General features: G+C 39.0%; 2 protein-coding genes across 3 annotated transcripts in view; one reads left to right on the forward strand and one right to left on the reverse strand.

Annotated features, from left to right (window-relative positions):
- Positions 1-75: 75 nt before the first annotated feature.
- ppp3ca (protein phosphatase 3, catalytic subunit, alpha isozyme) lies at positions 76-27,239 on the reverse strand. Its single transcript, XM_069713343.1, has 14 exons — positions 26,940-27,239; positions 21,114-21,314; positions 17,327-17,451; positions 17,107-17,218; positions 16,331-16,476; positions 16,102-16,241; positions 8,848-8,925; positions 8,637-8,731; positions 6,847-6,972; positions 6,627-6,707; positions 5,663-5,747; positions 5,362-5,459; positions 4,165-4,215; positions 76-3,004 (listed from the first exon to the last, which is right to left on the reverse strand). Exons 1-14 carry the CDS (start codon positions 26,992-26,994, stop codon positions 2,826-2,828), a joined length of 1,572 nt encoding a protein of 523 aa, XP_069569444.1. The 5' UTR covers positions 26,995-27,239; the 3' UTR covers positions 76-2,825.
- Positions 14,027-27,422, forward strand: part of cxxc5a (CXXC finger protein 5a) — a 42,358-nt gene continuing 28,962 nt past the window's right edge. The window contains exon 1 of one of the 2 annotated variants that reach the window (XM_069713348.1): positions 14,027-14,127. The gene's annotated coding sequence lies outside the window, so the exon portion shown is untranslated. The remainder of the gene's footprint in view (positions 14,128-27,422) is intronic. The other variant, XM_069713349.1, reaches the window with a different exon arrangement.

Here is a 27,422-nt window from a genome sequence, read left to right on the forward strand (position 1 = left end):
GTATCTGGATGTAAATATGAGTCAAAGTTAAAATTAGCATTAATGCTCCCAGCAATGAGTTAGAAATACCACACACTTTGTTCATGCATATTTTATTCAAGAGTAAAAAAATGTGATTTGTCCCATAGGGCATGCTTACAATGTGTGTATTATTTATGAAGTCAAATGCCAAAACATATTTCCATAGATAATAAAAAAATGTTGCAAGATAAAATCCATTATATTTGTTTGTTAAAATAGGCATGTAGACCATACGAGAACCAGAAACGGAGGAAGGAAAATAACCATAAGCTAAATTGTAACAATAATAATATCAGCAGTAAATATAACCAGAGTACAATGTTTCCTGTTAAATGTACGTGTGGCACATGATTTTCTGTGTCCAATTCATTTACATCTGAAAACCATGCTATCATGCTTTGGCAGCCTGAAAGTTGCTTTTCACTGAGATTATATTCATTCACACTATTGAACATTGTCTGTACATCAGTACAACAGAAGAAAAATATATAACACAAGGCTTCACACCCTAAAAGGGCATCTCTGCATACAAGAAATCAATATAAAATTAAAAGCAGTAGCAATAAATAACAGAATGAAAAAAATGGACCAAAACAATCAAAGGAAGCCTATTTATAAAAGTTATAAAACAAGACAAATAAAACTACAAATATAATTAAAAAATAAAATAATTCAAGTTTACTATTTGAAACACAACTATCACAATTATAATCTCACGTAACAATTAGGAACTTATTTGCATGCATTGATGCGTTCCATACCATAGATGCTGTGGTAAAAATCACTTTTTGTCCATCTTTAATTCCCTTACCTTCATCATTAAATAGAAAGATGGAGTATAAAGTAGAAAAAATATTCATGTATGAAAGGAAATTCTAGAAATTTATGGTGTCACTTGTGGTTGGGGCCCTGCTGCCTAGATTATTATCCTATTTTTTTTTTATCTTCTATCTGTCAAAAAGCATCCTTCAGTATAACTTGGCCGTATGATATACCAATAAACTGTACGTTATAATAAGCGTTTTTAAACAAGCATGGGAACTGATTTGATTTGGATCACAGTGTGCACCTGTCAGTGAAGTTAATCCCAGCCTGTTTATCCACTGCATTTCAACATTTCAGCATAACATATTTAGAACCAATATTGGTGGATTGATTTCTGACAACTTTAAATCAAATTTAGTGAAAATGAAAACACATTTCTTCCCATTTAATAATAATAATCTAGTCCGAATTCATTCATCAAATCACACAAATTTCCAACGTACTCTAAATGACACAATGGTGTGTGTGGTTGATAAATACTCTGTCAAGAAAAGATATGTGAATTTCATGAACACACAAATTTGTAGAATTTCCTTCGCACTCTGATATAGTACTTCGTGTAGCTCTTAGGAATGAAATCTCATTGAATTTGCAGCGCAGCAGAAAGTGCAAAAACTGAAAGGGCGCTAATGTATAACTTTAGTGACGGCACACGTTCCTTTGCTTTCTCTTGAGCAACAGTCAGGTGAGAAATAATCAGGTAGTGTCTTGATAGCAGGGTATGTCTCAAAATTCAAAGTCCCTTCTTTTCTTCCTCTCTGTGATCCAGAAACTGGTGTGAATGCAGCTTTGTTGCCAGTCACAGCAATGAAGAGATGAGAAACCCATGATGTCAAGACTCCTTTAGCAGAGGATGCTCAAGTGAGTGATTCATTTTTTTAAATTTTATTTTCATGTGAGGTAAAGCTTAATCAAACGGCATGCTTCTCTAATGTGAAATGCTGAAACGATTAGTGAAGCGGAAGTAAACAACTTCAAGGATGTTCTTGATAGAAATATAACCTTTAAAATTGAACTGCATATGTTGATGAACTTGCATCTTCATATCGGGTAGTGTGACATTATCAGATGTTAAATCTTGGTGTTTAATGTGATGCTGTGGTATCTACAGTATGCAGTGGAAGGAAATTTCCCCAAATGCCCTTTTCATCCCCTTCCATTCTTCCCTCATCCCCTCCAAGTTGTATCTTGCTGGGAGATGACTGACAATGAGGAAGATGAGGAAAAGGAGCAGTATTGGGGGGAGATTATTGAGACATATCCATGGTGGAGGTTGATCTCAGACAGCAGTGGTTTTAGGCCAGAGTTATGAGCACACATGAGCACCCTGCCTTCTTTCCTTTGCAGGTTGACAGCATCTTACTACAAGGTAAATCAATAAATTTAAGTCCATCGGTAAGATTGAGCTGCAAGTTTTATGAGGTACACATTTAGCTTTTTTGCTTCCTTTTTCACAAAGTGGTGTGATTTAATACGAGCAAAACATGTACGTAAACAAGATTGTTTTCCTCATGAAGTGAATTAGTGAGTGATTCATAATAAACACTTTATAAAACAGTACAATGATTTGTGTGGCATGGATACTGCAATTATGTCTTCTGCCAGGCCCTGTAATGAAGGAGCAGATGTGTGTCAGCACTCAAAACAACACAACCCCCCTACAATTCAGTCTGTAATTGAATTGAGAAAGGGAACAACAGGCAGACACAACTTTCAAACACACTTTTTTCAGTCAAGCTGCAGCCTGCTGGCCTCTCCTTATCCCTTGCTGTGAACCAAGCTCCCCCCTCCCCCAACTGTGCAATGACATACCGTCATGAAATAAATGACCTTTTTCGCCCGTTTTAGATTTGCTGCAGATTTCATGTTCTATCTGTGGGCCTGTTCTATTTCTATGTTCTGAGGCCTTGAATTCCCGATTTAGCAAAGTCTTGCTGCACAGCGTAACAGCGGCACGGTTCTGAGGCTCAGACAGCACATCACTGGATGTTGCTGTTGTCTTCTGTGCCGTTTGCTTCCGACATATTCATCTTCCCCATGGAGTGATCCACGTGATTCACCCCATCCTTGCGAGGTGGCATGCGCTCGTTGATGCGGTCCAGGCCCTTGGCCTCCGCGAAGCTGGTGATCTTGTGCTGGGGGGAGAACCCACGGACAGCTGAAAAGAGCAAACATATAAAGGAATCAGGATCGCAATGTAAAGGCACAATCTCAGAATATTCCCCAAAAACTCTCAAGTTGTGTATTTCCCCTAAAATATCAAATGCTTTTGGTACTTACCAGGCATTAAAACCCAAAACACAGAAGTTCTGCGTGTAAGTCTTAATTGGGAAGAAATTTGTCTTTTCCTTTTTCTTTTCTTTTCTAAAATATTCAAAACATGTATGCGGAAAAAAAGGCAACTGACCAAGACTCAGTGAACTTACCCTTATTGTGAAAAGACCAAACATATCTCTAAACAATCAATACAAAATCTATCTGCTTTTATCCTGCGACTTACTTCAAATAAGATGTACATATGCAGTAAATTGTTGAGTGCTGTAATCTCCTGTCTCTTACTGCAGCTTCTTGGTTAGTGAGTGACTATTACCGCAGGAGCTCAGGCTTCAGGATGCGTACTGTATTTCATGTTGATACTCTGCTCTGTTTCTTGTTCGTGTGCATGCAACACTTTTTAGAGCCAGATGGAGGCCATTTACAAGCCAAACCCAAAACAATGTGCTTTAGTCATGCATTTCCTTGCAGCACTTGTCTTTGCAGTGTTTTAACTCATCATTTCTCGATACTTTAAAAAGGTTTTTATTTTTTTTATTTTGCATTTCCCCTACTGCTCAGTTTCCCTCCCAGTTTTTAATCCAAATCTATGCTGCAGTCATTGCTGGGCCTCTCTGTTTTAGTGTAGGCAGTGGACACTGGTGAGAGCTACATTAAAGTGTGCATGTTATCTTCCCAGTTCCCTCCGCCCTCTGCATGTGCATTGACTCAACAGTTACAAGAGCACGATTCCTCATAGGGCTTCCCACCCTGCAAGTACTGCCAGTTTTGAGATGTTTTTCCTCTTTACCAGTCAGGCAGCCATTAGAAAGCCATTCCTTCAAATATTTCCCTGCATATAAGGTGACCTTCTTTACAAATAATCATTTGGATTTGACGTATGCTACTGCAAAGTAAAGTGCCAGCCATACTAGCATCAAGAGTGATATGAGTTGTTATTGTCTGAGTTGTTGTGTGCATGAATTTGTCAGTGGCAGGTGGCCTCTATGGCATGAGACTGTGACAAACTATTGAGAGGGGTGGTAGGCGGAGCAACATCTTTACCTTCTCCGTCCTCATCAGTCGGCTCGATGGCTTCAATAGCTTCAATGGTGGCTGAGGGAGGAGGAGGGGAGCAGGTTACTTCTGATAAAGCCATGCAAATGTTAAATGCAGCCCCGGCAAAAAGGCAGCTTGTGTTAGGCCGGACGAAATATACATGTTCATTGGCAATGCAGATGAAGTCAGAAGAGTGCCATGCGTTAAAGTCTGAGAGAAATAAATTCATGTGAGAAATAAGATAGATCCACATAGAAAGAGCGTGACGGAGATGGAGATGGAAAGAGTCGTAGGATGAGGGTGAGAGACACATTTTAGGTAAGAGGAAGGAAATTACTTGTACTGGCCTTCAACTATTGCACTATATTTCTTTTTCTCTTTTTATTTTTAAATCTTGGCTTATAAAGAAGACAAGTAGCATAGTATGTGCAATAAGTGAGTAATGGGATTTGATTTGTTTGTTGTTTTGTTTCTGTATTTGTCACGAGCTAAATGTCCACCAATATATTGGATTGCTAAACTGATAAGGCTATGTTGATGTCAATTAGTTTTTCTGTTTGCCACCCATGGATAAATAGAATTGTAAAGTAGCTTTAAGTTTTGTTTAAAACTTATTGCGATTACAGTAAAGACACAAATATCGAAGGGACCTCCGTCTTTGTCTGGTTCTATAATTTGATCAATGTAGTTTGACCGCACCAGAAAACGACAACACTGGTCGATTGTTGAAGAGGGTTAAGACGACCGATGTTTATGTACATACATTTTTATATACGGTCTATAGCTTAAACGTGTAATTTTGGGAGTAATTGAAAACAAGACAAATCTTGTTGTTTTGGTTTGAGGACATGTTGGCATGTTGGACAGTAGCGGTAAGTTTTTTTTTTAAATAACGTGATGCAGGTCTTACATTATGTTATGTAACTGCTTTAATTTGATACTGTACACATAAAGACTGAAAAACTGTTTTGATTTGGTCTGTAACATTGAGGTATTCTCCGTAGCCTGAACGCGATAAGAGCATTGTTAAGAGGCTAAAGCAATGCCTGCTGGCTATTCTTTATTTAAGGTAGAGAAAAAAAATAAGAAAGAGAGAGATAAGAGCAATGGTGGGGTTCAGAATGGTGATGAAAAAAAAAGAAACATTAAAAAAAAGAGGCAGTAAATGATAGAGAAAAGGCTTAGCCAGAGCCTTTTGCTCACCACTCTGCAGTGTCTGTCTGCCTCCAGAGAGAACCCCGCTTGGCAGCATGCCAGTGGGCGTCAGGCCCTTAAGCGTCAACACATTTTCACTCTCCTCTCTGCAGGAAAGACAGACAGAGGCAAACAGGTCAGAAAATGTTGCTGAACCCTGACCAAACCAGCGAAAATAAACTTTCTGCCCCCAGACCGACAGTGGTAGATATACTGTACATATAGTAAGCACACTCATAAACTCTTTACACCCGTCCTAATTTGAAATATAATCATACCTACATTCACACTCAGAAAACAAAAAGCCTACCTGAGAACTGAGAACATTTTGGCCATTTTTCCAATAGCACGGATCTTGTTCCTGATCACCTCCTTGCGTGCTGCAGCTGCATTGGCTGCAAAAAAAAAATACGACAGGCTTCTCAGATATAACATATGCTGTCATAAGCTTTATGTTTGTAGGGTCTAGGGCAATTAAAACATCTATATGTACAGTATACTGTATGTCTGTGTACATACTATTTGTATATGCACTTTAGAATATCTGCATAGGACTGATATGTGATATATTGCAATAAATACTTCGTCTAGGCCATTATAATGTATTTGTTATTGTAATTACAGTACACTGGATGCTCATGTGACCTTATACTATAGATTCTGCCATAATAGCCTACAGTACATGTAGTGAATTAGAAAATATTTATTGGCCTCCCTGACATAACAAATGTTGTCTTAGTATGTTATTTTATGGTATGTTTAAAAATGATAAACTATAAGCTACTGTTTTAGCTTTACTTGTTTAAATCAAGTGACAATTCACTGCATTTATTGGAACTGAAATTGAGGCAGTATTTAAATCATAAAAACATATGTAAATGTACCTTGGCTGTCGCAGAGAGAAATTAGCCAAATTCCAAACAAATTTGTCACAAGAAAAGAAGGGAACCCAAAATCCTCAGCGTGAAGAGTTCAGATGTGGGAGGAGTGTGCTGTCATTGTTTAGCCAACCTTCTTATGGAGTATACAAAAGCTCTGTTTTCTACACATTATGTAAATCACCCTGTTGAAGGACCAGTAGTGAAATGAAATCTTCCAGGTTTGAAATGAGTGTTGCAGGGTTGTTTTCTCTCAGCAGTTCAGATGTGTCTGCAGTCTTCATTTTGAGATCTAGTTTAATGTATAGAGTGTGAACTGAACCCACAGTGCACTAATGAGTAATATAATTAATGAATTATCGAATCATGTTTACTTATTATTACAAGACTTCTCACCATCAAAAATCTCATCTTCATCATTCATCATGAGTTCATCATCAGAGCAGATGCTCAGCACATTAACCAGCATTTCTGTGACTGCGGAAGAAATAACATGTACAAAAGAGGAAAAGTTATCGAGTAATCATATAGCATTTGGCGTCGTATCAAAAGCACCTGACAGACATCAAAAGACTTTGTTCAGGAAAAATAAAAAAATAAAAATAATAAGTGATACCCTTTTCTCCAACAAACGGCAGAGACCAGGTGAAGACATCCATGAAGTTGGGCAGCCAGTAGGGATGGGGTGAGCAGTTGAACTGTCGGATGTTCATGACGTTATTTTCATATTTCAGTACAGCAGCTGTTGAAGAAGCAGAAGAAAAAGTGACTTTCCTTTAATTCTCACAGAATCTTATGGCCTAATAGATTAATTGTACACCACATTAACATTACATTTATGTTTTTTAACAAACATTCAGAAAGTAGTTATTTAGTACAAATCATCATTTAATTTAGGATATCTCTGTTTAAATTGTTAAAACAATTGTAAGTTCATCTATTTTATAGGATATAATTGCTTTATGCGGTCGCCAGAGTGAATCAGTCTTGTTGCTGCTTGACCCATTAAGGCATCATGATGTGAACAATGAGGTTGAAATGATTTTAAACTTTTTTTTAAGATAAAAATAATTCTTACAAGTGATGCATTATATACAGACACAACCCCTATATATGTCATAACAAGAGCTAGGGCTGCAATTTATGAGTCCTTTATTGGCACAAAGACACATACAAATCCAGGATTGAATAACGCATGACAACTGAAAAATACAGCGGGCACTTATGATTAAAATTATCAAAAGAAAGCAAACTTAACAAACCTTAACTAACACTCTAACAGTCCAAAAAGATTTATAGTTCAAGCAAATAATTAGTGCCTTCTTTGATTTCTATTGTGTGTCTTTTGAAAATAATCTATAGGATTTATAGGACCCACTACTGCAGCGACATTTACATACATTAACATGAATCTTTAGGTAACAGTCTAGTGCAAAGTTATTATGTAAGAAATGTTTGGTAGATTTTGATGTTTGTTACGATATGTCTTTACAAGACAAAATCATTTTGTTTTATACTGTGCACAGTGCAGGAGCTTTAAGTTGTTTACCGCCATATGCGTATGCACAGCCGTGTTTCATATATGCTTTCTTCAAATATATTCATGTTCAGGGATGTTAGCCTGTTTCATATTCTTTCAGCAGAAGCACAAGCAGAAAACAAAAATAGATATTCAGCCACTAGATGGCCCAGCTGAGGCCAGTGACTGCTGACACTGTTACATCAAGAGGGATAAAGCCACATGGAGATAGTCAGCAATGCCGACAGTCCCTCCCACGCTCCCCATCTCCCATAGCCTATGGCAACCAAGACACAGATCTGAGAACACAAACAAACGGGGGCTCCCTGATGCATTCTTATCCCTGCTCACAGCTAAATGCAGTCACATTAACCCATGGACTCCAGCGCTGTTAAAAACCTTTTTCAACATATAAGTCAGAGGAGTCCAAAGCAGTCGTTTGATCAGATATAGGGCCACTATTTAAGGGCTCTGAAATGTCCCTTTAGTGATGTACAGCTCCATTGTGTTTGTCCATCAACCAGCTGTTTTCATGTAATGTGACCCAGATGTAGTTAAAAGGTCAGGGGTGCAGGCGTTGGAATTGAGGCACCTCTCTTTCACAGGCTTTACTGTTGACTGGTGTAACATTTAATTTAACAGTAAACCTTATGCCTTTTAGCCATAGAAATTAAATGCTAGATGGCAATAATACATTTTAACACAGGAGCTTGTTCATTTTACATAGCTTACTATAATTCAGGCATATTCCTGTGATAAAAAAAAACAAACAAACACTATTATTGAGTAAAAACACAAGCAACAAACACAAGTACTACAGAAGGCACTGCCAACTGAAACAAAGTCGGGTATATCGTTGAACAGATGAGATGGAGAGATTTTCTGACCTTTGTTGTTGTAAACATCCAGGTAGTTTGGCGCTGAGAAGATGGTAATGAGGGATGGGAACCCAGTGGTCTGACTTTTACGGTACATCCGGTAGCTTCAGGGTGGCCAGGTGGAGGTAGAGAGAGACAATAAAAAGCAGAGCTTGTTCTTACATATGCAAATAAGTATTTATTTTTGTTTAGGTGGGTGCGTTGCAGTGATATAACATACCCAGCATCTTGTGCTTCGTGCGCTCGGATGATTGATAATAGGTTATTGCTCTGTAGGAACTCACAAACAGCTGGATAACTAGAAAGAGTGAATCAAAAGTGGGTTTAGAAACATCCTTGAAAATTGACTGTAAAATATCAGAGTATGAAAGTAAAAGTAAAATCTTAATATTACTTTGACATTTTTTTTTCATTTTAGAACAACAGAACATTATTCAAACTGCAGGTTATTAATTTCATATACACTTCCACTCCCCAGAAAATAAAACAACACAGATTTGTCACTCATAAATGTATTTATGAAGGCCTTGCTGAGGGTGATGCAAGGCAGTGAAAAACCCACCCAACAGCTACCTGTTGCAGTGAAAAATAAGCTGACCGGGTGAGCGGCAGTCAGAGCTTCGTGCTCCGCAGCGCTAACCTAACAGGAAATATGCCTGAGAGGGAATGAAGCCTGCAAGTTAGCTCAGGCAGACAACCGAGCGCGCTGCAACACTCACACATGGCGTAAAGCATCTGCATAGTGCACCCTTTGCAATAAGACACTATTCAAGCTGTCGGTGCTCCACCCATTTTTTTGACTGCTAGAAACAACACGTGCTTTCGTAAGTTGTTTGATTATGTTACCTCAGGACGACTTTTTAGAGTAATAAATTAGTTATTTCACTGTTAAATTGCACTGCTCCATTCATTTGAAGAACACAGTGACTCTTATTAAGTGGTTTACTGCCCATTATAAAATTTCTGATTCACTTTAACAAGTATCTGTCTCTGCTGGGTGATGTGGGAATGACTGCTGATATATCCTTTTATGCTACAACCATGGACCCGTGTCCAGAAACTGCATGCAGTAGTTTTCTTTTGGTTGTTAATTGGCACAAACAGAACAATTCTTTCATGCTGTTTATGTTTATGAAATATAAAGACAGTGTGAGTATTGAGAAACTAAATTGTTGCACTTGTTTTGAGTCTTCCAATGATTTTGCAGCACTAATTCTTGTGTGTCTTTGAAGGCTCCAGCCCTCATATTGTGGTAGCATTAGCTAACTGTCGACAAATTACTGGATTTTTGTGTGTTATTTTTTGTATCCATGAGTTCTTTGTGTCTGAAACCCAACATGTTAAACCTCACGAGTAGAATATATTAGCTGGTAAGTGAACAGTCAGTTATTTTAGTCAACTTGTTGGATGCAGAGATTTGGACAGGTGTAAAGGTGTTATTGGACTCATTGTAACATGTTGGCACCAAAAAGGACGTCCTCAGAGCTAATGTGAAGTAAGTCAGAACTGTTTTAGCAGGTCGTGAAGGACCAACAGCCTATTAGGCATATTTGGCTCATCACAGTATGTGTTCAAATCTAACTATTTCGCTCTTTTTTTATTCTAAAATGGAAGTTCTAACTTCCATTTTCTGAAATGACTGGTCACATTTTAAAGGGGCTCCATCTATAAAAAAAATAAATAAAAAAAAAGAAGCTGTAAGTGCAAATGAACATCATCTGGCAGTCTGTTACTGAAGACAGTATCACCGACTCAGTCACTAATTTAACTGCAACACAACTGTTCTTGTGCTGCCCATAATGGAATCATTTCCCAATGACTAATTAAATGGTGATGTGGTTATTCCTGCACTGGCTGCATGCCACAGTTGTCCTCTATGTTTTTCAGGCCAGCTGGACAATGAGCTGTCCCGTAGAGAACGATGATAAAAAAAACAAACCACTTGACTTCCTGTGTGACAGTTCAGACTAGACTTAGATGGCTAGGGATCCGAAATGGAACAGATTTAGGAATACAATTTATTTCCACAGGAAACAAAAAAAGAAAACAGAAAACATTAGACTTGTGTCACACAGGAGGGACAGATGATGAGAATTGGGACACTTCCAGCTGCCGACCACTGCAGGGTACCATTTACAGCTCTCACCACAGTTGTTATGTAATACCCGGAAGGTTGTGTTATGTCATTCAGAAATTGCATTATCCCCTCAAACTGTGTCTCCTTGGTTATAAAAAAAGATAATGGATTAAAATTTCCTTTGCTCCTCTAAAATCCACAATCCAACACCACCTCACTCTGTCATTTCCATACAGTTCATAGGTTCAAAGTCCTTTGTGAGTCCTTTATTTATTCCCTCTCACGTATTCCAGACCTGAAACTTTTCTTTAAACCATCAGTCGCAAGTACCAACCTGTTAAAGAATTATGTTGTTTTCAAAAGTTTGCTTGATTGGTTTTAAATAAACTATCTTAATTTATTGATAAAGTTAATTGTACTGTATGTTCACCAACAGATCTCAATCTGCTAATTACTGTTTGCAGTGATCAATACTCACTATATTTATAAATTCAGACTCCACATTGAGCAATCCAATTTCAAAGACTGACACAGTGAAAACCCAAAATTCAATGAATAACCGATTAGCACATCTAATAACGCCCAGAAGACAATGTGAACTTAGATTAACAATCATTACCCCCACCATTTACCTTCTTTCATTAAATCCTATTAAAATGTCACATTTTAGACTGCAACTAATTATTTTGTTTGTATTTTTGTTATAAATTAATCTGCCATTTCTTGATTTAGTCATTATGCTTTTAGTTCTCTCTTCCACAAAGTGGTCACTAGTTTTAGAGGTCCACACAAAAACAATAAACCAACAAATAAAAATCAACACTACATCAACAAAACAGAAAATAATATAACCAAAACTCAGAAATTAAGTACATAATGACCCTGCATGACATTAAAAACAATATTAACCGAAACTAAAACCAAAGATTTAAAACAAAAAAAACCACAGCAATCAAAAGTTCATATACAGCAATTCATCAGATTTTGTTTTATTGACTTTTTGTAAGAAAATCCAGTTTTGATGTTTTTGATATTGAGAAATTCCAAGCAGAAGAAGCTCTATAAAGAACAGTTCTTATAGCTGACATATTCAATTCACAGTGATAAACTTCAGAAAACCTGCAACCTTAGGAAGCATAAAATTTTTTGTTTTTTGTTTTTTTTGGAAAAATGATTTAAATGATTAAACACTTAAACATAATTGCTTCAACTCTTTGATTTTTTTTTTTTTTCTTCCCAGACCCAAAACAACACACAGTAAATCCTCCCCAGCAACAATCCTCTCTCTTCCTCCACTTCCTTACAGTCTCTGCCATCCTCGGACCCATCAAACTTTCAGTGGCGTTTAAAATATTTAAGTGCTCAAAGGTTTGTGCCGGAAGAAAAACAAGGAGACTGCTGTGCCCTGAGCACCTGGCGTAACTGTGCCATCCTCCCCATTTATCTAGGTCACATGGCTAACGTTCCTTCGGTGGCCAGTATATAAATTACAAGAATAGCTGTGTTACACTCTAACATGAATATGTTGTAACACTTTCCTCTGTGGCTGACAGTGCACCCTAACAGCACCGCAAAATGCTGGTTATATAACTGTTTCTATTAAAAACACATCTTCAATGCATTTCTACCTTAGAGATACGACAGTTTTAAAATCGCACTTACTAACGATTAAGTTTGTCATCGCTGTAAGCAGTATTCTTTTTGGTTTCACAATCTATGTCATGTAATAACACAAGAACCCAACATACACTAATGTACTAATTTATTCTTCGTCCGTTCCGACGTTATCTATCGATTACTGCGCGAGAGAACACGGCACACACACGATGCTGGCCTGCAGCTCACTTTCCTTCTCTCCTCTTTGTGAAAACACACGATAATGTGTCAGTGAGCCTGCGAGTCAGTGAGAGAGAAAGCGAGGAATCTGACAAGTGAGCGAAAGAGACAGCGAGAGATGGAAGTGTTGTGTTGTGACCGTGAAATTGAGAAGTTTTTTCTTTCACCTATCCATCTGTCAGAAGGGTGGACGTGATGTCCACCTTTCTGACAGATTCATTTTCCCCCCGAATATAAAAGGTAATGTCGCTGCATAACTGTATTCCTAATGCCTAAGCAGAATCACACTTTTCCAATCACTGCAAAAGAACTTAGACTTGTTTAGTTCGAGCTTTGCTACTGTAGTAGTACCGTAGACTGTACATAAAAGTGGACGTAGCTTCCGGGTCGGAAAAATTAGGCCAATGCAGAAGCACAATAAAGTGCAATACCACTCGGGGCCACTAGAGGATGGCTCCAAAATGGCTCTGGCTCCATAGACTCCCATTCAACTTATCTCATAAAATATAGTCAAGGATTTTTTTTTCTACACGTTATCATGGTGTTGTTAGCTAAAGTCACTCCTTATTCGTTTTCTGTCAGTACACCTGAAAATAATCCCGTCACTAATTAGATATCAGGCCTAAAAAAATGTTTTTATTTCTGGGGGCGTGTCTGTTTGATTGACAGGCCTATAGTTTGGTCAGGTTTCTGCTATAGGTGGGCGGGGCGTAGTGTCTTCGAGTTTCCAATTAGATCTAGTCAGATATACAGCTCGCTCCTCCCTAGATTGACCAAATATGATCACTTCTCCCTCCAAACTGCTCCGAACAAGAAAGATGGTGACGGCCAAAATCCAGACTCAAGGCCTCATAATGGCCGTTCACAAACTAATATAACAGAAGTTTAGATGTAGTGTAGATGATACTACTGTATGTGTTGATAGATTTAATACAGACCCTTATATTAGAAAAATACAACATTACTACATTAGTTATTGAAAAGGATAAGCCTGCAGCTGTGCTGTGACTCCACATGAATTATACATGTGATGTGCTGTTTAAAATACATATACAACAACTTTTTATCAGGATTTATTTTGAATGTTTTATGAGTAGTAATTTCATCAATAAATCAAAAAAACAGGAGTGGATTTAAAAATAATTTTGGCACGGCATGCATGAAAAAAAAATAAGCACTAGATTGTCAGTTTCCAATTAATAATTTTTTTTTGCCTCAAGCTTCAAGAAACAGGCAATTTTAAGGCTGCTTGTGAAAAAGTCAAATAACGCTGCCCAATAGTGTGTGTGTGTGTGTGTGTGTGTGTGTGTGTGTGTGTGTGTGTGTGTGTGTGTGTGTGTGTGTGTGTGTGTGTGTGTGTGTGTGTGTGTGTGTTTCTATGTATTACAACAAGGTTAGAAGATTGAAATCTTATGACCACGTTACATTTTGTTAATATATATATTGTTAATGTACCACCTCATCCTGCTCTATCTACTTCTGTTTCAGATGGAGATTTTCTTGCATTTCCCAAAGATCCCCAGGAGAATGTGGTTCTCTGTGCTGCGCTCGTACTGTATAGTTGGCAAGAGTCATAATGATGGAGAGGTAAGTTTGAGAGTGAAGGCAGAACAAAGCCACGGGGAGATAGATGACTATTATAGCAGCATCCTCCACACATCTACAGAATAATCCTCACTGAGCTCCTACCTCACTGTGAATAGCAGTCGCTGACCATTTAACAGCCGTGAAAGGGGAATTTAAGACACTTTACTGGCTTCTGTATGTCTTCATCAGTTTTATCTGCATTTTGTTTGCTTTTAACTCAGTATTTTAAAGCTCCACTGAACATTCATCCCTGGCTTTACTTTGTCTCGGTTTGATAATAATATCAATTGTCAGATATTTGAAACCTGCTGAATGAAAGAACTTCATTACTGTATATCAAATTTTTTTGCGTTTACAGCCGTAAAGTTATAACAGATATTCAAGTAGTCCTATCCTGAGGGGGCATTTATAGCACACAAATAAGGCAATTTAGAAAAATATAAAAGCAGGAAAATTTCTAGCGTTATGTCTTTGCAAGCTGATTTCTGAAACAGGAACCATGATCTTGAATTATAAAGATATTTGAACAAAATTTACATTTAAAAAAAAAAAAAGAAGCTGATTTTGAGAAAAGAGCAGCAGTACTGTAAAAGAAAATATGCTCAGTGGAAGTTAAGAGGCTAAACTGTCAAGATGGTTTTAGGGTGAATCTCAAAAGCCCAAAACGCTGCAGGGACATTATTTTATCTGATATGAGTCATAACAAAGGACACCTTTGACACTCCTGCATGTGCTTGCACGTGCACAGAAATGACAATTACAGTCGGGTTATAATGTGACTGAACAGCAATTATCCTGCACGCACTGTCCAGAATGTCATTTCCTCTTCAGTGGAGGAATGAGTCTTCCTGACTTTTGTGATTTGAGCCGAGTTACAACTCCCACGCAGGGCTCTGTACTGTTCTGAACCTTCATTAAGAAAACTCTCACCATAACTGCCACCTAATCTCTTCTCCTCACCACCACCTACCTCTACAGCTCGCTTCCATCTCGTAACATTACTAGGACAGCGCTCTTCTCCTTCTTCTTTTACATGCTCCGTCACAGAGGTTAAATAGTTGTTTAACAAACCTGTTCCCAATCTGCCTCGCCATTATGGTTTCTACCATCCTCTCACTGCCTCTATTTTTATTTGACTCCAGGTTTAGCCAGCCAATCTTTTTTCTGTAACAATCTGTTCTTTAAGTCAAAAAGACAAACTCGTATCAACCATGTTAACCACAAGGCAATATAACCTGTTTACTCATAGACACAAACAAAATCTACAAGCTTTAAAAATATGTTTACCATTCATTCACTGAATCATTCAGTCTCCTTGTTAAGTGCGCCTCTATTTGATTTTGTTATTTTTAGTTTGGCTCAGGTATCAACAAATGTTTGATATCTATTAATAATTCTGAATCTTAACATCTATTTTTGATATTAAGAGTTCATTTGCTTCTATGGAACAGTCAAATTTTGCCCTCAATTCTCTGGTAAGATTAAATGAAATCTCATCAGCACTGATAACTTTGGGTGTATTCATGTCATTCCCTTTCTTAAATACACTGTCTAATTTTAAAGGGTGTGGAACAGAATCAAATGATAACCAGCCACCTAATTCAACATCAACCAGCCAGTAGTTTTTAAAGTTTACTCTATTTATATCAGCCAGGGTTTATTGTGGAGGGATTCACAGAGCGAAACACAGCCTTTCCTTTTTTTTTTTTTTTTTTTTTTTTTTTTTTTAACTAAAGTGCAAATACCGACCTGCAATGAGCCACAATTGTTCAACCTAATGCAATCAGTGCAGTATATGAAATTTATGTTGGTGATTATTCGCAAAGCAAGATATCCTAAACACAAAGTTTCAGATTACTGAGACAAAGCTGTGCAAGTATTTAAGTTTCTACTACATGTAAGTGTGGATAAAATGTTGGAATAATCCAGACCAAACAACAGACGTTGCTGCAGGTAGGAAAAGAAACAGCTCACCTGTAGAAGTAGGAGCAGCCTCGCACTGTGTTGTGGCTGAAATATTCCTGGGTTTTCTCATTGCCAAAGTCTTCCAGAGGGTCGGACCACAGCAGGTCACACATGGGCCCAAACGCTGGCGGCTCCTTGAACCGATCCAACTTAACATAGGGAAGGAGACGTATATGTCAGACATATATAAAAGCAATGTAGAGTGCAATCTGGTAGCGCTGAGGCTGTGGGTTGTTACCTTTTTAATGTCATCTAAGGTGTGTATTTCCGGTGAGAGTCCACCGTGGACACACAGAAACTGCTGGTTCATGAGTGCAGCCAGGGGAAGGCAGTCAAACGAATCCATACATGAGTCATACACCTGCTCTGAGTACTTGATTTTACCTGACAGGAGACAGAAACGTAATCAGCTGAATCAGCGCACTGAGCTATACAATGATAGTGACGTAAAATAGTACAAAACTCTTTCTTTGGACAAATGTGTTTTCATATCATATAACATCCTGTTTTGTTTGTTTTCGTCACCTTTTGTATTGAACCAAACAACAATACAAAAGATATTTTGTGGCTTATGCAAAAAGGTAATATGCAAAAATGTAAGAAATAAAAAATCTAATAAAAATATTTAATAGGCTCATGTAAATACAGTTCTATAGGTGAGGTCATACAGTTGTATTAACTCAATGAGGGTCATTTTCAATGGCTGTTTGCTGCAGGCATTTCATGTACTTATTTTCATTTGAAAAAAATAACATACATAATTTGCTCATGCATGCGTGTGCATTTGTGAGTAAGTGCTGTCTACATTGCTTTGCATGTGTTTTCCTACTCTATATTTTTGGTTGTTTACAGACAATTCTTTTTCCTTTCGTTCCATCATAGAGAATTAACATGACAGCCATCAAGCAGGTTCATATCTACCAACAGTGCTCCAGGTTCTAAACAACATTAGTAAGACAGGGAGAGAGAAAAAAATAAATAAAAAGAATAAGTTAAACACTAAGAGGTACTTACATTCTTGTTTGAAGGTGAAATATTCTGTCAAATGTCTACATTCATGATTTCCACGAAGTAAAAATAGTGTCTTTGGATAGAGGTTTTTCAGCGACCAAAGGTATAAAACACACTGTCAAAACAAACAAACAAATAGTTACTTATGTTGCATTTCAACATATGACGATTTATGCAGTTTGTGTTCCCCATGGGATGCTTAAAGATATTCCCCTGGATTTACCTCAATACTGAAGTAGCCACGGTCAACGTAGTCCCCGAGGAACAGGTAGCGTGTTGTGGCTGGTGATCCTCCCACTTCAAACAGCTTCATAAGATCAAAGAATTGCCCATGGATGTCCCCACAGACTGAAAAACAACCAAAGGACAGCAGATGTTGCGGAATCACAAAAATCTCATTGAATTTCTTGGTCCTAATCTTTGTTCTTTGCATGTGCGTGTGCACATCAAACTTTTTCACGTTTGATGAGAGAGAAAAAAAATCACACTTACTTTTTCAGTCCTTTTTTCATGAAACTTTTAAGTGAAACAGATAAAACAAATAAAACTCTCAAACCTGCTGTTGCTCGTGAAACCCACTCAAAAACAGTTAGATACAGTTGTGAATGAGCAGGAAACTAGGATGTTTTTCTCCTGGAGTCTTTTCACTTGACAGACATGATGTGAGGGTTTGTGTCGATATGTAACGCCTGCAGGAGATCCACTCATGTTATTTACCAGTCGTGAAGGTTTGAGGACAGAAGACGAGATATTCTGACAGGATCTTATGGCTGTACCAAGAAGTACACTTTGTACCAGAGGTGTGTATCTTCTAATTCTGGCTAGCTTTATATATAGACAGATAGGCGGATAGGCAGGCGGGGCAACTGCGTGGAGATGCACAGGTTTGTCTTTATATCTGTATCTTGACAGTTGTGACAAGTTGTATTTGATTTCTGTTTGTTGTAATGATACCTGTTGCAACAATTAAGTAGCCTGGTATTACCACAACCAAATTCTCTGCTTGAATATTTGGGACTAGCCACGCTCTATTGGAGATTGTTTCCAGTCATTGCATCCTACTGGGCGTAGACCTCAGATTCATTTTGAAACTACTGGAGCAGCCTTTTAACTCATCAGCATATGACATATGTTACACACCAAAACTCACCAAACTGGAGACACTCCCCCAATGTGAGCGGAGTGCAATACCTTGTAAATGACCATTGCAAAGTTTGTAAAGTAAAATGAAGGATACAAGGAGCACTGTTTTTGCTCCGGCTTCAATTCCTCAATAGTTGCTAGTGCAACTGTTTGTATCGCTTCATTAAGCTCTGACACCACCAACACAATTGTTGGAACTACATTTAGAAACCAACTCATGACTTCAACGTCATCGAACCCTCACTGGCTGCTGGTTGTCCGCCTTTCGGAGTAGCTGAGCGAACCTTAAAGTGAACACAGTTTCCAGACTATAATCGGAAAAAACTGAAGCTATGAGCAATAGGAAAACAGCCAGGTGTAAAATAAACAAAGCTGTAACCTTACAGTGGGCTATCATTAATAATGAAAAATATGTGTACAATGAAATATAGATGTTATATAACAGTAAACAATGGCACACTCTGCTATAAACAGAAAGAAAACGGAGCATATTGTAAGCAAGTTTAAAAATGTGTTGCTTGCATTTACACATTTCTTCATCATCACTCTGGGTTAGTGTAACCACTGCGTACAGTTTTCTTCTGTGAAACTCCTCCAGTAGAGGACGCAGGCAAGGTTAATTAAATATATTATCACTAACTGTTGTAAATTGTGTCAAGTAGAAAAAAGATTAACTCAAACAGTTAGCAGAGGGGTAGAGGAGAGTTTATGAAAATAATATTCCTACAAACTGCAGGAGCATTGATATGTGTTTAACTTACAGTTATAGCTATGTAGCCAGTATGCAAACACACACATGATAGAGGAACTACACTTTGAGCACTTGGATTTGAGATTATAATGGTGTAAATTCTCCCGTCCTCAGGTCGAGGGAGCTCTTTCTGTGGTCTGAAAGGTCTCTGTCTTCTGCTTGTGTGAAATGAGAAGGGCTCACCTCAAAAAGAGAAATCTAAGCCCCCGGGGAGATATATACTTTTTTTTTGTAGTGAACACTATGGCTCTCGAGTGCAAACCTACATCTCATTTCCTCGCTGCCTTAAATTTTTCATTATCATCTTTCTCTGTCTCCTTCTCTCCTACTCATCCTCCATCTCCTCTCGCTTTCCCGTCTCCCCTATCAGCTCCACAGTGGCCTTCGCCCACTCAAAGCTTAGAGCAATGTGAGTGGGAGACTGCTTGTGTGACTAAAGCAATCAAACGCACACATGCGCACATACATACAAGCACATACACAAACACACGCATGCGGGGAAAGATTCACATACAGCTACAGAGACATTGAAACACCACTCGCGCTCACAACAATATACAACTAATGTACGAACCCCGTACGCAATACTCCCTTCATCATCCATATTTCATGATTGATACATAAAGCCTCCATTTTCCTGATGTCAGTCAACATACGGAGATTTCTCCTCAAGTCAATGTGAATTTCATCTATTTGTCATCTCTATTTTGACTAAATATTGTACTCAATTTCAATTATGACTATTAAGCTGATGGGAGGCCAATAACATGCATCATTACATGTATATTTAATGTTACACTGTTTGTGATTCTGATGCTTAAAGGAAGAGAGAAAACCCTTTCCATGCACCAAAATCAAAAGTCCACAGTACAAAGTATTTATTTGGATTTTAAAATATTGGAAAAAAAAATCTTTTAACAAAATAAGAGTTTCAGTACTCAATCTAAACTCTATACTCTTTTGATACTAGAGTATACTCATCTCATTCATATATTCTGTATTTTTTCATTAGTTATCTTTGTAGTTATTAGGTAGCGACAGTTGAGACCCAGACGTGGAACAAAGGAGAAAAGAGTTCACCATGCACCAAAGGTCTCCAGCTGGAATTTAGAAGAGTCTGGTTGCAGCTTCATGGTGTGCGTCTCAACTACTTCCAGGATATTTTACTTTTTTTCAAAGTATTGCCAAAATGATGCCCAAGTTTCAGAACCAGCAGCAATTTAGCTTTTCAGGACCTTAGACTTTTACAAAGTAAGATCTTCCACTAGTCTTCCTATAGACCTCAGCAAGACTATCCCCCACTCTGAGGTGATCCAAACATAGAAGAAAGAATATTAAAAAAAAAAAAAAAAAATTCTTTCAATAATGTTTTGCCATTTTGCCATTATTTTTGATAGTGAGAGTCAAGGTACAGACAGGAAACATAGGGAAAGACAGGGAAATGTCTTAAATCAAAGGTCTCAAGCTGAAGAAGTTGATTATACGGAAAGTGTCATAAGTGTAGCCCTCAAATATCCCTTTTATTATTTTGACAAAATAACCCTAAACTCCCCAGGGCATATGAAGTTAATGTGGAGCTGGTCTTTTTCATGTTCCTAATATTATGTGCTATAGAGAGCTTGGTGACATAGGGCCTTGGGAACATATGACCCTGGGAGTATATAGTTGGACTCTGGGAGACCACATGTGTAGAGCAGGAGAAATATAGGACCACTTGTCATGTTCCCATTAGGTGCCATATAAATCATTGGAACGTAGGACCTGGGAACATAGAGATGATATCTAGCAAACCACACCAGCCAAAAGGACAATTTTGTGGCAAAGTGGTGAAGACACATGATTTAAACACAACATCCCTGTTTCAGTTCTGAGGCTGGCATATATCTCAAATGATCAAATTCTAGTTGTACATCATATTATCTGCGTTTATCTGAGCAGAAATTTTGTTTTGTCATCAGAAACCTCAGAAATGGCTGCTTTCCACTTACGTGAGCTATCTCCAGGGATCCTGGTATCGTGCACGCTGGCTCATTTTCACAGTTTACTGGGACACTAAATGAAACTGAGCCAGCGTTAACAAAAAGTGGCAGGTAAATGTCTCTAAGAGGTTTGTTACCTGTGACTGGTGCCTCGATGTCTAGTATAGTTTTCTCCTGACGCAGGATAGCTGCTCCCTCATTGATGATTCGAAGTGCGACGGCCTCCTCCACACGGCCCTCCTTGGTGAGGTGGGCCTTCAGGAGATCCACGCGAGGTTTCCCTTCACAGTCAAACACTTCCTTCATTGTAAGGCGGTGGCTCAAGGGGAAGGGGACAGCTGAGGACAGAGCACAGGCATGTGATGACATTTAAGCACAGGGGATATCACAGTAACTATGGCTACTGTTAATGCCACCAAGAAAACAATTTGTGACTGTTTTTGGCCACAGCGTCGAGATAATATGGCAAGCAGCACTCAAGAATGAAACAGACAACATATCATCAAGGAAATCATGCAGAAATGTTATTTGAGAAAACTCCATCCATATTGTGTCTGCAGGCAATATTGTGGTGCTGCTGCGTCCATGTTTGTTGACAGTATATGTGCATCTTTGGCATGAAAACCATTCTTCTAAAAATGGTTTTGCTTAAAATGGAGAGAGAGAGAGAGAGAGAGAGAATAAAGTGAGACGCCATTTCTAACTTTAAATTAAACAGGAATTATAATTAAATTATTCAGAATGGGGGGGGGGGGGGGGGACACACACACACACACACACACACACACACACACACACACACACACACACACACACACACACACACACACACACACACACACACACACACACACACACACACACACACACACACACACACACACACACACACACACACACACACACACACACACACACACACACACACACACACACACACACACACACACACACACATGTACACACACACACACACACACACACACACACACACACACACACACACACACACACACACACACACACACACACACACCCGACACCAATGGTCTCCACAGATGTTTTGTATTTACAAATTAGTATTTGGTTGTTATTTTTGTATCTTTAGAGATGCCAATTACTGCATTTATTTTTCAGTGTTTTCAAAAGTGTTATATTTCTATGTGTTAGTACAGCCTGGTATCACTCCAAAGCATGTGATACATCCATCAGTCCATTGGAGGATACTCAGTGTCACATTCTGCCTCTCCTTGGTGTGAACAGTTAGGCAACAAAACCACTTAGTTAGGATTAGGGCAAAATCAGGACTTGGGTTAAAATATGTAATGTCAAGGCTGTTACTATTTAGTAACGTATTTATTTACATAATGTACAAATGTACATTATGTAAATAAATACATAGTAATGTATTTAGTAACGTACATAGTAACGTATTTATTTACATAATGTACAAATGTACATTATGTAAATAAATACGTTACTTAAATGTAATGCAATTTGACTTTGGCTTTCGGACTGACTTGAATACCAGTGTCCTTGTTTGTTCCATCCATTCACCCCCGACCTCCTCCTCATCAGTCTTTGTACATTATTACACAACCTCCTTTAATGGTCATACATAATTTTCACGCATAGGCCAGGCGACATGTGTCACTGAAACGGTATCTTCTAGTGGACAAACTGGTTTATTATAAGCTTTGATGAGACACTGGGCTGATCTGTGTCATTATTTGTATCTGTCTATCTGTCTATCCATCCGTCTATCCATCTGTCCATCCATCCATCCATCCATCCATCCATCCATCCATCCATCCATCTATCTATCCATCAGCTTTAAATGACTGATGCTAAAGTAGCATTATTACTTATTAAACAGTGTGTAATGATGCAAATAGAGAATACTCTTATCCCTGCTGGTATTGTCTGGAGTTTGAATATGTATAACTAACTAAAATAGGTTGTCACACAAAATAACTGTCATTTAATAACAGTTCTTCCTGTACAGATGTGTGGTTACTTGTTAAGTATTTTCTGAGTGCTGGATAAAACATCTAAGCACTCGATTCATCCAGCACTCTCCCTGGATTGCTAAAGCCTGTGGCCATTAAAATGCACCAGTCACCTACCCAACAGACAGCCTGTGAAACTGTGAAATCCAACCACAGATCATTACTTCAGCGGCAGCAAAGGTTATTTATTAGATCTGGTGCTGATCTCTGTGTGCTGTGACTATGAGCTGTCAGGGTCCGTGTGTTGATGTTAATCTACAGATCATCTGGCTTAACATAGAAAACTCTTTCTAAGTGTCTGAGCTGTAAATAATTCACATGGAAGGAAAAAAATAAGTCTAAATGAAGACCAGCTGCAGAATTCATTAGAAAAGCCAGACACGAGCATACATATGTACACATAACACAAGCCGTCGGCAGTCGAATATTCAGGAGTTGAGGGTATGCTTGCCAGATTTGTGCATCGCAAACAGGGTCACTCAGCAGCGCCAAATGAAGAGAAGACAAAGGAGGAGTCTCAAAGCTCAGGCTTAAACTGAACATGATCAACATGCTCTTTAATAATGAATGCTTGACTAGAGAAATCTCAAACTCGCTGCTCCTGGGATAATGAGGCAAGCCCCAGCGAGTGTATTTAATGGCACTAACATTTTTCACAGTGCGCAGTGTGTATCTGTGATGGCGATGTGTGCTTTGACACTTTACCAGCGAGTACAAATTCAGCACAGGCAGAATAGAGAGGACGTGAATGAGCCCGTGAGGTATAGCAATGCTGATTGAAAAGTGTCTTCAATTTGCCAAATACAAAAAAGAAAATGTAGTATATCTAAGAGATGGAAAGGGATGAAAACTAAGCTGTGTTGAAATGCATCAGTGTAGCTGCTGTAATTTACTTTCCAAAAAAGATAAATGTGATGCAGGAGCCTGAATCCCTCTGGAACTGTTGTTTTAGCCGATTTTAAACTTCAAATTGCTGGCACAATTTTAACCGTCTAATGAAGTGAAATGAGCCACATGTGGCTGCTTTGAAGAGGACATTACACTCAGCATTTTTAGGCAGAATGGAGCTGCAATGGATTGAGCCCACTGGCAACAAAGAAATAAAGAAAAACAACCACAACCCAGATTCTTAACAAATGATCTTCAACAACACGTTTTTACAGAAATACACAAATGTTGACACAGATATACGAGCCCACTCATGTAGATGTACTGTGGAGAGATGAAAAGCTGACTTCTGCTCAGCACCCAAGCAGAGTTGAACTATGAAATACTGTATGTTGCCGGGCAACAGCAGCAGCAGATGACTGTTAAAGTACAGCCAGTACCGCCACGGAAAACTGCAATTTGCATTGGAGGTTCGCATAAATACTGAGTTGAATATGCTCATACAGTAGACGCGTCAAATTTAATGTACGAGGTTGAGACTCGATACATTTTTATGCCAAAGAACATTTTCTAAAACAAGAGTTTTTACTCTTTGAGTTTAAAAAATAGTGTAGGTTTATGTTGCTAATTAACAACCCTGCATTCAAGCAGGGAAACAACTAAGTGGACAGTGTGCATTTATGAGAGATCTAGTTAACAAACACAGACCCAAGGGTCAGGCTTGTAATGTTATGCCAAACAGGTCTTCCTTTTTCCTCCACACCTCCTCTGCTGTGACCTGGTTTGTGTGATATTTCAGCTGCTACTGTATGCACCTCCAGCCTGATGTTCATGTTTAGAGCTAACTATTGCGACATCATGGCTATTAGTAAGTTATTAATGTCAATATAAGTGTAGTTGGAACCAATTTGCATGTTTGCTAGGGAAGGAAGGCCTGTTGAGTTTTACGCTGACATATTATGGCTCAGGTCAAAGTAAGACAGGCCCCCATATCTGAAGTAACTGATGTCAATATGGCTCAGATCACAGTGGTGACAGTGGTGTGGGAAAACAAAATGCACAGGCCAGCAGTTACTGTATCTCTTCAGATGTGCTCTGTCAGGTTAAAAAAGTGAAAGAAAAGGGAACCGGTGAGGAAGTTAGAGCTCTGTTCGCAGCGATAAAAATAACTTGGAGTAGCTTGTAGTGTCAGTGCTTGGTAGTTGGCAACAAGAACCACACACAATAATAACTGCAGGAAATGTCAGTCTCAGCATCAAAATCGCCACTGTCTCTATAGCTGCCTTTGATCATCTGATGGATGCATGATTCAGTCTATTTTTTTCACTTCTCTTTTGGGATAACATTTTTTTTTTTTTTTTTTTAAATACTCGGCTTTCTCTACTTTTTCAAAGTAGAATACAGGAATAGGAGAGCAGATAAAAGTGACAAAAGGAATATCCACATGTCTGTCAAGCACTACTCGACGTTATCAGCATAAATTTGGAGGGTTATAATCCATTTTCAATAGTCAGACGGGCCAAATTAATGGATATTCAAAGCCACAAGAGAGGCTCTTTAACAAGGTTTCTAGCCTGAGACTTTCATAAACAACAAAAGTGAAACTACTTTGAGCATTTCAAACTCCTGAACCTCCTTGTTACATGACCATGTTACAAAAGCAAAGAACTGAGTCAGAATTCTTGGCTGTGTTGCTTTTGCTGATATAAACCTGCTGTTTGACATATGTTTGAACCCCTGCATGTCAGCAAAGCTTTGCCAAGAAATAACCACATCAGTTTTGTATTGGTTATTAGTTCTTGCTAAAACATACAACCACCATTAACACTGTCATCCCAGGTGGACTTTTTGATTGAATTACTTTCGTTAATGGCTGACAAATGACAAACATTGCAGCAATTAGTTTGCACAATTTAATGTCTTACAGTACGGAGACAGTGCAGTGAAATGTGGCAGCAGTATGTGTTTAACAATTTAAGATGCAGTTTGTGGAAAGGAAACTGTTCACATGTCCCCAGTCTGTTATATCACACTGCTGAAGTGCTCCACTAAAAACGAGTGGGAAAAAGATTGTTAGGGGTGCTCAGGAAGAACCTGGCTGATATTCTTATAACATAGCTCCTTTCTGATGGTACAGACCCATCCGTACAATTATCAAGTAAAGCTTATTCATCTGTAACAGCTTTCATATACAGTACATTTGCTGTGCCTGCAGTCATTGTCACATAAGAGTATCTCACAGTGCAGATTACTCCATGTTTCTACAACTCTGGAGCCTAAAGGACAAAGTTGTTAATGCTGACTGAGCTGCTCGGCCATTATGATAATATACTAAATGTGGATATAATTCAGGCACAGTGAGCTGATTCATGGTCAAAACGAGCAGAGCTATAAGTGAGTTATGTCAACTGTGAAGCACTTCATCATGCCACATCGATCCATCTACTGACTCAGCTTGTGGAATTCCTTATAGTCCCTCTTCTAATCAAATTAAAACCTGACTCACTCCTGGTAAAATATACCCCATTAAATGTCAATTCCATGCCCTCTTCCTCTTCTGCTGGCCCCTTCAAAGCCCACGAAATCCTGCTGCATCACTGCCCCAGCTTCCACCACAAGCTCGGCTATTCAGCTGTTTTCTCCTCCTCCCCCCCCCCCCCCTCCGCCCCCTCCTCCTCCTCTTACCCTCTCTCTCTCTCTCTCTCTTCTCGTGCCTTCTGGAGCTAAAGCCAAGATACAGTCAAATCGTATCAGACCAGATTAAAACATGAATAAATTGGTACAATTAAAAATATATATTCCGTATCTCCCCGGTGCACTGCTGCTGCTGCTTTGTACTCGTTCTTCGTGGGGGCTGTGCAGCAAAGAAAACCGGATTGTTTATCAACATCAAAGCTCCAGTTGCCCACAACCATCACCGTGAGCACAACTTGATGGCCGCATACACACCATTAAATGCACGACATGATAATAAAGGGCCAGGATCCGCCAAAACCGCAAGGAGCTAAACACTTGAGATGTTACGTAATACAGCCACAACCATACGGGAAATGTAGGTTAACTTACATTTCACCACCCGATCGGTGGCGTTTAAGACGATGTCAGCGTTAGACATCTTCATGGGCAGTTGCTGTCTTCGAGGCTGAAGCGTTTTTCTCTCCTCCTTTCGGATCTGCTCTCAGTATTTCTTGTCGAAATGCGACTGATGCTGTGGCATCACTCAGATGATGCGCCCCCCTCCGTGCGTCGGTGCTGCGCCGGGTAGGACTGCTGCTCCCCAGGCAGGGATGGATGCTGGCTGCTGGATGCTGTAGGAGCTGCTTCTGCTGTGCTAAGCTGTTAATGTGGGGGAGGATGCGCGGAGAGAGAGAGAGAGAGAGAGAGAGAGAGAGAGAGAGAGAGAGGAGAGAGAGAGCGAGAGAGAGGAGAGGAGAGGGAGGGAGAGAGAGGGGGAGATGTGCACTATCCCGACATGGCGGTGAAGGGAACTCCCACGCAAATGTTTCACGGGACTGCCTGATGCTGCCATCAGATGGAGGCCGAGACGGG

Source organism: Brachyistius frenatus, unplaced genomic scaffold (genome assembly GCF_029030835.1).
Source record: "Brachyistius frenatus isolate BFR_SWC_R1_liver_20210118 unplaced genomic scaffold, ASM2903083v1 Contig_117, whole genome shotgun sequence".
NCBI lineage: Eukaryota > Metazoa > Chordata > Actinopteri > Embiotocidae > Brachyistius > Brachyistius frenatus.